The sequence below is a fragment of the Cucurbita maxima genome, unplaced genomic scaffold (genome assembly GCF_002738345.1).
Source record: "Cucurbita maxima cultivar Rimu unplaced genomic scaffold, Cmax_1.0 Cma_Scf00023, whole genome shotgun sequence".
Lineage (NCBI taxonomy): Eukaryota > Viridiplantae > Streptophyta > Magnoliopsida > Cucurbitales > Cucurbitaceae > Cucurbita > Cucurbita maxima.
In genome coordinates, this window is record NW_019272039.1 from 3,205,132 (window position 1) to 3,216,929 (window position 11,798).

The 11,798-nt window shown below is 35.6% G+C and overlaps 2 protein-coding genes across 2 annotated transcripts; both read right to left on the reverse strand.

The window, feature by feature from the left end:
• Nucleotides 1-865: 865 nt before the first annotated feature.
• LOC111497125 (nuclear pore complex protein NUP58-like) lies at nucleotides 866-6,074 on the reverse strand. The gene is made up of 6 exons (XM_023147791.1): nucleotides 5,620-6,074; nucleotides 5,227-5,341; nucleotides 3,999-4,472; nucleotides 3,029-3,554; nucleotides 1,886-1,926; nucleotides 866-1,694 (listed from the first exon to the last, which is right to left on the reverse strand). Exons 1-6 carry the CDS (start codon nucleotides 5,946-5,948, stop codon nucleotides 1,653-1,655), a joined length of 1,527 nt encoding a protein of 508 aa, XP_023003559.1. The 5' UTR covers nucleotides 5,949-6,074; the 3' UTR covers nucleotides 866-1,652.
• A 1,260-nt stretch (nucleotides 6,075-7,334) lies between these two features.
• LOC111497154 (dof zinc finger protein DOF3.4-like) lies at nucleotides 7,335-8,701 on the reverse strand. The gene has a single exon (XM_023147836.1). It carries the CDS (start codon nucleotides 8,344-8,346, stop codon nucleotides 7,597-7,599), a length of 750 nt encoding a protein of 249 aa, XP_023003604.1. The 5' UTR covers nucleotides 8,347-8,701; the 3' UTR covers nucleotides 7,335-7,596.
• Nucleotides 8,702-11,798: the final 3,097 nt, after the last annotated feature.

An 11,798-nucleotide genomic window follows, 5' to 3' on the forward strand; every position in this document is an offset into this window, starting at 1 on the left:
AGTGTTTCCTAATTTTGAAGTAATCATGCTAACATGATATGCATAACATATCATTTAGAGGTATTATGTATCATACGACATGATATGCATAAATATAATCTCCTAGTGGCTCCACAAACTGTCAAGAATATTTGTGACTCAACTAAGTCAAGGGACCTCGCTCTTACGTTCGAGTTCAACTATTCACTTTCTTAATTTAATCAATTTGGGACAACATCTTTTTTAATTTCTAGTTTTTTTTTTTAAAAAAAAAAAATATTGGTTACAATTTCTCTCAATTCAAGATTGAATGCTCCAAACAAAACAAAACAAAAAAACAACCTGCTTCCACAAAACCTCCAAAATCCTCAAATATCCATCGTAATTAGGATCTAGGTTTGGCAAAGGCTCGGTGAGAGAAGGGGTGACTCTTGAGAGAAGAACCGTCGAAATCAGAGAAAGTTAGGGAGAAAAAGAACTACGATGAGGACAAAATGATCGGGAAGTGGATGATGGAGACCTATCTATGGAAATGGCAATATAATGGAGCTGATCACATGCCACTATTTCCAAAACCTCTCCAAACCTTCCAATGCCTTCTTCTTCAGGAATACTTCAATGTCAGCTGTCAGTTAATGTGTCCAGTGCGTGGACCTAATATTGTTGGACTGATTGGACATTTATCTATCACCTCTTCTTTGTCAACCTCACTTAAATGGGTGATGCATTTCGATCTTCTTTCAAGTTTTAATAATAAAATCACCCTGCTGCTAATTTACGACAATGGTTTTCAGTCAATTCTCTCCTTCTCTATACAATAATTAATTCCTTAACATTCATTTCATAATTTCACAGTTGAATCAGAAATTACCAAAATGGTGGCATCAGTTAAAAGAAGGGAGGAAAACCCAACAAAAATTCATTACACAATTAAATTGCAAAATGTCATTACAATGGAGACATGACATCAATTTAAAGAAAAAAGGGTTAAGAATTGGAAAATCACCAAAAATTCGGTACACAATTTTTCAGTCAAATTCCTTCAGAGAAGAATGCAGATGAGAATAATTCAAGTGAACAATTTCAAACATGCTGTAGAGACGTTATATATACCCTTTCATTCAAAGGTAAACTTGCCAGTCCTGATGGCGGCTCAGAGATGCAGCCACTGGTCCAAGAAGAATATCTGATAAACACTCGAGCTGTTTCCTGCAACCGCAAGTCGATTTTTTTGTACAGCAGGCCACCAACAATGACAAGATTAATACTGTTCCCCCCTAACTAATCGCATCACCAGAAAAACATTGAGTTTTCATAAGACATCCATCATACCTATGTTGTATTCTACAGAGTTACAGAATTCTCATATCGCCTCACCGCTCTCTTTCAGAAAACATATTAGCCGTAGCAGGATATTTATCTTTCATAAAACAATCAGCCATAGCAGCAGGGTTGTTTTGAGAAAACGTTCCAATTTCCTTCAACTTCGCAAGAAAGCGTCAGATACCTTAAGGCTTTTTACTGCATGTAGAACAATCTGATATAGAACTGTCAATGACTAAGAAATTGGCCTTTCCTCGAAGATATGCCAGATATGTCTCGTAATCCTTGGCTGTTTTTTCATCAGTTGTTACTTGTAGCTGGTAATAATAATCTTACATGGTTATTTATGACTAGTAGCGCCGAGCAGTTCGGGACTTTGGCTTTGACGATTTCTGCAATAAAATAAGATGGGTTATATAGCTCGCATGAACCAAGCATGAGACTTATATTTCCCGCATATACACGCAGCCCCATACATCCCCAATAGATCTTCATTCGGATTCATTAGCAGAAATGCCAAAGAAACAGCATGAAGGTAATAAACCGAAGAACAGAAACCTAATAGGAGAAATTTTTAACTCACCGAAGTTGCCCCAAAGCTAGCCCCAGATCCTGTTGCAGCACCTATGAAAACAGTACAAGTCATGGTTATAAACTGATCCCATCTGGCAACTGGTAACTGGGGAACGTACCAACATTAAATAACATATATTCCTCCTATGTCAAGTCAATTAAAAACTCAAATCAGACATGTTCTTGTAAGTAATAACGATAAGGAAATCATGTCAAATCATTTAATCTATTTCCCACAACCACACGTGTTTAAGCTAATTTACATGTGCTTAAAGTAATTTGATCTAAATCCAGCTTTCTAATATTTGAAAAGAAAAAGAAAAGAGAACAAAATAATATATATATTTGAAAAAGATGTACTGATTTGCTACTATCAATCTTCGAGCCCATACCCATACAATTTCTCTTATCAAAACTTATCTCATTGACTGTTGGGCCAAGATAGGATAATTGTAAGAATTATATCACATTAACAATTTGTACAGAAACAAGCTTGTTCAAATGCAAGGAGCAACCAATGTTCCGAAGGGTGTCAAGATAAATAAAACTACAAAGCACCGCATAAATAAGTTAAGAACAAAAAAGGCTACTAGAATTGAAAATTCTATTAAAAGTTATGAGATAGAATGCTATCATACTTTGCAGAACGGTCACTAACAAAAAGAGTTAATACTAATAATATTACATGGGGATATGATATGCGTTAAATTAAATATAACATGCTGAAATAGCTGAAATATACTGAAAGGAAAAAAGATCGATGAATTACTCCAAACTAATTCAAGGTACTGGAGCTTCCCTCTCCACTCAAGCCTAAACCATCAAAACCAATGCCTACCTTCCTCTCCTCCCAGTCATCTATTTATAATTGATACCTAACAACAAACTCCTCAAGTTAATTACTAATATACTGTTGATACCCTAATAATATATCTAACTATAAAATTGCATTCCTATTAGACAGGATCATCATAGTTTGTGGAATTCTTTCTTTTTTTTTTTTTTTTTTTTGCAAGTTTCCAAAACATCCCAAACACATGTTTTATAACATAATGGGATAAAAATAGATAACCAGCGATTAACTACTAGAAATAAACAATTAGTTCAATACTACGAAGAAATATATTGCATACAAAAAATGTCAAGAAATTACCAGAAGCAAAGGGTGTTGAAAATAATGAACCTCCTGTAGAAGCAGATTGCCCAAAAGATGGAGCGGTGCTGCCAAAGGGAGTATTAGCAGAACTAAACAATGGTGCAGAGGACGAGCCAAAAAGTGATGTGGGAGCTGTTGCACCAGATGAACTAAACAGAGAGGATGTTTGAACAGACGCTGTTGGTGTCATGAACAGAGATGATGATGCAGTAGCTGGACCAGAGGGTGTACTAAAAAGGGACAATCCACCTGCGGAAGAAGCTGGTGTGGCTACTGTAGACGATTGTGGGGCTGTTGATGCACCATGATTGCCTGAGCTGGCAAGTAATCCAGTAGCTTGAGTTGATGGTTGTGAATTTGCAGGCAAATGTAAAGTCGGATGTGCCCTCTTAGCTACTGTTTCTTGGCGTGCAGTTTCCCTTCGATCAGCCTCAAGAAATGGATTATTTACATCCCCTCTGCGACGCTGATCAGCAAGATAAGCCGCCTTCATTGAGTCAATGTACTGATGAATACTCTCAACCTGAGGAATAATTTTTAACATGCCGTTAGTTATAAGAATGTGCATATGTAGCATCCTACTTTCTACTGTGAGATCAGGTGCATGTGGATAAGTTGAAGGATTTTCACACTCTGACATCTTCCGAACTTAAAAACCAGCACTTAAAAAAATTGTAGACTTTGTTTCCAAGCAAGCTATACTAGTCAAAGTCAAACTCAATACCAAAAAGCAACCTCAAATTTACATTACATACATACCATCACTGTCCCCTAACCAACTTAAAGACAACTTATTACAATCCCTATCAGCAATCAAGATCCCTTAAATAAACCAGGTATTTCCTCATCAGTGACATACATCGACAACCTAATTGAAGAATATCTGAATCTATAGGACAAACATTTCAAAAGTGGCCCACTACATTATTTAAAATTAATGACCATTAAAGGACAAGATTTCTCCTACCTTAGCAGCTACGTGAATGAAGAATTCATGCACATTTGACATGATTTTAGGAAGCGAATGAAACAATGAGGAGCCAGAATTGGAAGCACTCCGATTAGACTCTTGGACAAGGAGTTGCTCTAACTCTTCAATCCACTGGCGGCATTCACCGAGATACTTCTCAAATCTTGAAACAGTTTGCTGCAAAAATGGAGAAGGTTTTTTTGGGAGACCACTGTAGAAATCAAAAACTGGCACGATTGAGGTGGATGTTGGTTGACCACTGGAACCTAGTGGCGATGTTACTCCAGGAACCTGTGTTGGCGCAGCAGGATTTGTAGCACCTCCAGTACTCTGATGAACGAACCTTGGGCGTATCATCATGAAAGAACGAATGGCAACTTCTGTATTCCAAAGCATCCCTTTCACAGAAATCATCAGCTCTTGAAGCAGCACTTTTTGATGTTCTGTAGACGTACTAATTCCCCCAAGTTCCTGATAAGGAATATGCAATAATTTCAATAACCCCATAACTTTACAATATAAAAATCAATAATTATGTGTTAGACTTGGGACAGTTCAAATAGCATTTTTGTGGTTTATGGATGTGCAATTAAATATTACGGTACTCAAAACAAACAATTTATCTAAGATGCTTTAAAGGTTGAACATTAAGATACATGTAAGCAGGTTTCATGTGAACCCTTCTCCCTTGGGCTACAACAGGAACAAAACCACCTTTTCCAACAGAAAATGAAGGGATAGAAGGGTCCGCCCTAAATGTTTGTTTTTGGAATAAGATGCCTCCTTCCAAATCCATCGAAAATATATCTTTATTCCAAGTAACGTATCACTTATTAATTCATTAATCACTTATTAATTCATTAGAGTAAGGGAAGAGCCAAAGAGGAACGTGTTGAGAACCTCTGAATCAATTTAAACAAGTTCTTGAGAAATCCAACTACCAATTTGTTTTCTCCTCCGTAACTTTTCATTGCCCATAAAGCATGTATTAAATTATCCCAAATCTTACAGAAAAGATAAGAAGCAAGCTTTAGGAATACTGTTGAATGTGATTATGAACCTAATACGCCAAACAGTATACCCACAATCAATTACTCATACGGCATTTTCCCATGTATATCTCAGTACCCATAAATATATTATCAGTAAGCTCAACTTTCCAATAATTATTCGACGTAAAGTCGAAAGGAAATAAAAAAGCAATCTGATTAATGTCAAAAGTAACCTGAACAATTCGACTAGCATCGAGCTCAAACCCATCGTTAGAAACTGAAGAATCGTAGAGGCGACTACACTGATCCAGTCTCTGGCTCTCATCCCGATACTCCAAAATTCGTTCCCTGAAGGGACAGAGTATATAAATAGCCACATAATATGGAAAATTGTAGAGCGTAGGAAGCCTAAATGTAAACAAGAAGATGAGGAGTGATAAAAGGGAAAGCTAGCACTAAATAAAATGTCCAAGAATTCTGCTTGAGCACGAAGAAGCATTTTTGGCAGAAAACCATGGAAGACAGAAAATACTTTTCTTGCACAAGATCTTTAAACTTCTACTCGTACAATTAAGCAAAAACCAAGATTATGCAACAAGTTTCAAAGAGAGTCAACAAGAACATACTCGATCTGAAGGAGAATTTTCTGCGAGTCAGGATGGAGATCAGCCCACTTAGTACCATAACTTGCAGGAGCCTTATCGTTTGTAAAAATGAACAACTGCTGCGGTTGCTGTTGCTGCTGCATTAACTGCTGTTGCTGCTGTTGTTGTTGCTGCTGATGCTGCTGCTGCTGCTGCAGTTGCTGTTGTTGCTGCTGCAGTTGAAATGGTTGCGGCTGCTGGGAGAACAATGAGCTGCTCTGCTGAAAAAGTTGCGGTTGTGATTGAGGCTGCGATTGAAATAACTGCTGCGGCTGCTGTGGTTGCGGAGTTGAGAACAGAGAAAACGCCATTATAATTCTGAAATTGCTTCGTCTCCCTGAAACTGGTTCAGTTCAGACACATGGATTTAGGAGTGGGAAATGGCGAAACCTCTTCCAAAACCCTAGAGAGGGAAAAGTGAGAGCACACCTTCGTTTCAAAATTTCCACCATGCTTTTCGTGTGTAATTGGATCTGGATCGAACCTTCAACGGGCCCAGCCCATATGTGAGTCTTTTCTGATTTGGCCCACTTCCTTTTTCTTTTTTTGGCAAAATAAAATAAATAAATAAATAAAACCATTTAATAGCTGAAAGAATGAGATGGCCTTAAAATAAAACAAACTATATTTCTAAAAGTTACACCATTTAAATGCCGAATAAAAGTATTAAAAATATCAAATAAATTAACGAGCTATAAATATTTTATCGGTTGCAAATTTATCCAATAAAAAAAATTAAAAGGAATAAATTAAAATTATTTTCGAAGTAATAATGAAAAATAATAAACCTTATGGAATTAAAAGAAAGTATCTATAAAATTCATTACAATATCATTGAGTTGCCAGTCGACAAGTCGTTCATTCTATGTCGACGGTGCAAATTGTCAGCGGTTGTGAATAAATTTTTTCAAACAAATTAATTAGGTAATTGTGTATTTATTTATTTATTTATTTTTACTTTTTCCTGCCTAATTCTAATAATTCGTGGCCATTAAATACCCACATTTAATATCTCAACCTTGGCTTCATTTATTTCTTAGCTCATCGTACTAACAACTATAGAGTGTATTATTATTCAGTAACAGTCACTTCATTACCTTTTTAATTTTTAAATCTAAATTCAAAATATCTAAATTTTAGACCTCATTTCATATTTTTTTAATTTTTAAATCTTACTTATTAAATTGTATGATGTTTCTTATTATTTCTTTACAACAATCCGTTGATTTGTTGATTTGAGTCATAATTATTTATTTTTTAAAATCATTTGTTTTTTTTTTTAATAATAACAAACTAATTCACTTAGTAAATTCATTTATTTGTCATAATAAATAAATTAAGAATCAAATTTAAAATTTGTCTGGGATCATCGACACTGCTCATCTTGAAAAAAAAACTACCTTATATATATATATAATGATTAATTGACGTTAATTTTGATCAATATATCAATATTTTATTGACATTTTTAAGGTAAAAATTGAATCCACATTTTGATGGATATATGGATTAGATTTATTGGAGGCCTAAGTTTGGCAATTCCTTTACTACATCTCGACCAATAACTTGTCCATAATTAATGTAAAAATTCCCAAATAATTGGGAATATCTGACACACCCCAATGTTCCAAATTAAAACTATATGATTAATTGTGGAGAGGTATTGTATATTTTTCAGCTCTAGAACGGTTCATATTTGAGCAGGAAACGGTAAATTTTGTAATTAAACGGAGGGACTGTTCGCAGCTAATAAAATTACAGTACATATTTATAATAACAAAAGAAAAAAAAAAGGAAGAAAATTGAACGCACCACAAAGTTCGGAGACATCAAAAAAAGAAAAGGAAAAAAAAAAGTTTCTAATTTTACCCCCTCCATAACACAGAAATTTAACCTTTTAACCCACATTTTTCACCAACCCAAAAAGAAAAAAACTAAAAATCTTTTTAAAAATATTTATCATTTGAGCCCATTTCCTGGAGTGGAAATTGCCAATTCCGGCCAAGACAAACAATCAGCAGCCCCCACAAAACCGGCGGAGTCTCCATTCTCGAACTGCCACATGTTCGCCGCTCCGCCGTGGCCGCCGACTCCAGTACTGCCGTCTCCCAGACCGAGAAACGGCCAGGCTACCCTAGAACTAGCCGCCCCATAGCCCACATCTTCGAACCCAGACCCGAGTCCAAGCCCGAACCCACCCAAACTCCAAAACCCGGGCGCGTGATTGTTCAACAACGACGTAAAGCTCCCACACACATTCCCACCAGCCTTCAACTCCCCTCCTCCGCCGCCGCCGAACTGCAGTCCTCCACTGTGGCCACCGACGAGCGGCACCAGAAACGGAGTCGCCGGCAACGAGTGATGATCGAGCTGAGAAACAGAATTAGTCAAAGACCCAGATGAAGAAGAAACAACCGACGTCGCCGCCGCCGCCGCGGGAATGCAGGTACGAGAACGCTTGGCATTCTTCCGGCTGCCACCGCCAACGGGAATGTCGCGAAGGGTCCCACCGTGAGTCCAATAACGGCGACAGGACTTACAGAAATGCCTGGGCTGAGAGAAATTATAGTTATTATAGTAACAGAACTTGGTGTTAGTGGAATCACAGCGTGGGCAAGGGAGGTGCTCTTGTTCCGGAGGAGGACAAACACCGCCAGAGGCAAGGGGCTTGGTGGCGGTCTTGAGGTGGTCGCCGGCGTCTGAAGGCATCGAATCGAGAGAAATTGGAAGAAGGAAGTGGAAAGGGGTAATTTGAAAATGCAGAGAGGGGGAAGGGGGGGAATTGGGGATTATAAGGGGAACAGATAAAAGAGAGAGACAAAAACAAGAACAGCTTTAAGAGGAGGAGTGTTGTGGTGTGTGTGGTCTGTGGAGGAGGACAATATTCAGAGGTGTGGTCGGGTCGTTGCGGGTCGGCTACGTAGGCCTAACCCTATTCTTCTTTTAATCTCTCTCTACTCTCTGCCATTTGCAGCGGCAGCCGCAGCTTTCTCATACTCTTATGCTCCCTCCCTCCCCCTTCTTCCTCTATATTATTATTATTGCTCTCTTTTTTCTTCCACTATTTCAACCTCCAATAATGTGCTCCCTCCCCTTCTTTCATATCATCACTTCCAAAAAAACATGTTACAAACTCCTCCTAAATTTCTTAATCCGTCAATTAAGAGTTTAAGTGTCAAAATCGATGGATAGTGAAATCCCACGATTGGAGAGGACGAGTGCAGATGCTAAACCCCAAAGAAACTAGATAACATCTGCTAGCCCTGATAGGCCAAGACAATTTCCAATATATATTAATTAGAGAATCAAATATATTTTCACAATTAAAAAAAAAAATGTGGGATATATATATATATATATATATATATTTATAGGTACTCTTATTTTGGTGAAATTTCGGCCATGCACGGATATAATGGACGTTGAATTTAATACATGTCAAACCTTGTTTTTCCTTTTCAATAATAATTAATTAATTTCTTAGATCGGCGTGGATTTTTCCTCCTTTTTATTTATTTATTTATTTATTAAAAAACGTATAGTTATTAAATTAGTAGCTCAACCGTCTACGTGGACTTGGCAGACTCTCACCAAAACGATTTAATTTTTATATAATTTATTTAAATTATTTTATTTAAAAAATATGGCCTATTTAAAAATAATTGTAAGCCTATGAATTGAGCTTTGAATGGCGTAGCATTGGTATTTACTATAATTCTTAAATTATGGGAAATAATAGAATTTGATACTATAATTACATAAATACAGAAATAGAGATTGGTATATATTTGATTGTGTAGTCTATTTTTATTGGTTTATTATTGTGTTATATTTAATAAATTAAATGATTTTGACTTATTTTATTCTCCAACTCAAATAAGCTATATTCGAAATTAAGATGGAATTCTTACCCATTGATACATCCCCAAATTCATTCCTTCAATAAATTATTGAATTTGTATTTTAATTATTTCTTCACTTTATCCAATAATAATAATAATAATAGATTATGAAATTAAAAAACAATTATTTTGGCCCTAGTTGAGAATTATTCAATAATTAAAGTAAACATTTATTTTAATCATTAATATGCTAATATGGTTAAAGACATATAACATTGACTCAGTAATCTTTTGATTGTTGCATTACATTCAAAATCTATTTGTTAAATAATTTAAATAAAATGTTATTAAAATGTCATATAATTGTTAAATAAATTTATATTTGTTGAATGTGGTTGGAAGAGGAGTCTTCGTTATAAGTAAAGAATGCTATATTCATTGATACGAGGCATTTTGGAAAATTAGTAATTTTTAACACGTAATAAGAGTTGTATCCTTAGTTTAGTCATATCTATATAAGCTTCAAATGTAGAACAAATGGTGTAGCAATATATATATATATATATTTATATATATTCTGAAGTATAAAATAATTAATAGCCAAATAATTCAATTTTAAAAAGTTTACCGGCTAGAATGGAATTGAACTCATATAGAATGTAACTGCAATTATTTTGGATAATTAATAACAAAATTGCAAAAACTCAATAATGCCACGTGGTTTAATTCAACAATAATATACATATATTTAATTTAATTTATGTGAAAGGAAAACATAAAATAAATAAATAAAGAAAGAAAAAGGAAAAAAAAAGTGGGAGAAATGAAAATGAAAGAGAGAGAGTAAAGAGACAGAATCATGTAATGTCGGGCAGCGTGGGGAGCAATAATTGGGTGTTTCCCCTCTGATTTCGGCCCCGTCATGTCCATATCAGATTCCTCTCTCTCACTCTCTCCCCTCTAGTTAAAAAAATTATTCACATTTTAATTTATAATTTCAACCACAAATTATAAATTAGAATTTAAACTCATATTTAATAGTGACTAAAAACATATACCCGTTTGAATTTAGGGTAAGAAATTTCAATTTCATTCTTTCTGTTGGACGCCCACTACCCCACAAGAAACTCTTCAAAGAGGCCATCGTAATGTGGCTATCATTGTGCAGACAAAATATGTATCCTACTGATATTAAGAAGCAGTCACATTCTAGCATTCTAGCAACAAGAGGGAGATGAAGTTTAAACTCATATTTAGTAGCTATTAAAAACATGTCTAGCATGAATTTGGAGTAAGAAATTTCACTCGTTGGATACCCACTAACTACACGAGAGATTCTTTAAATGGAAGAGACCATCCATTGTAATGTAGCTTGCAGTATCTAAGACACACAGAGAAGGTGGATAAGAGAGAGAGAGAGAGAGAGGGAGAAAGAGAGGTGAGAGGTGAGGGCAATGGGGTTTAGGGGAAAATGGAGAATTGGGTTTTGGGGAGAAATGAAAAGGAAAAAGATGAGAGGATTGTCTAAACCAACCAATCAAATGTCGCTTTCAGGAAATGTAAAGAAAGAAAGATGTTTGTTCTGTTTGTGTTGGGAGTGATTCCTTTCTGTGGTATTCGGTGGCTCTCACTGACATTTCTTCTTAGCTTTATCATCGTTTTTGTTTTTGGCATTTTCTGTTCATACATTATTCCTTATTTGGATTTTCTTATATGCTTCTTTGCATCTCCATAGATCTTCTCCCCTTTTTTGGGATCCCCACACTCCGCACTCCACCACCTACCACTCCCATTTCTTAATTAACTTCTACTTCTTATTACTGCTTTTAACTTATACATAACACTTCTTCCAACTCCAAGTTTCATAAATCTACCCTCTTACTCAAACACTCAAAAACCTAAGCCTTGTTGCTGCTAAGACAAGAACAACAAAGAAGGTTTCTACGTATCCATCTCAGTCAAAATGATTTGTACCACTAAATTTCTTGGCTCTTGCTATAAGATGCCGTCTCACCAGAACCAAATACAGTTCCTACAAGTTTTCATGATTGAGGGGCAACTTTTGGATCTAGTTTTTGTTTTTTTTGGTCTTCCCCCATCTTTTTCCTCTTTCTCTTACAGCCTTACAACACTCTTTAACCTCTAAATCACAAATGATAAAAGAAAGAACTACTTCAGGAACTTTGCTATTAAAAAACAAAAACAGAACACAAAAGAGTAGTCATTTTAAACATATGAAATGCAGAACACAAGAATAATTGTGAGTAAGTTTCATTTGTTTCTCTCTCTTTTCTTATTCAACAAGGAAAGAAATTAGAA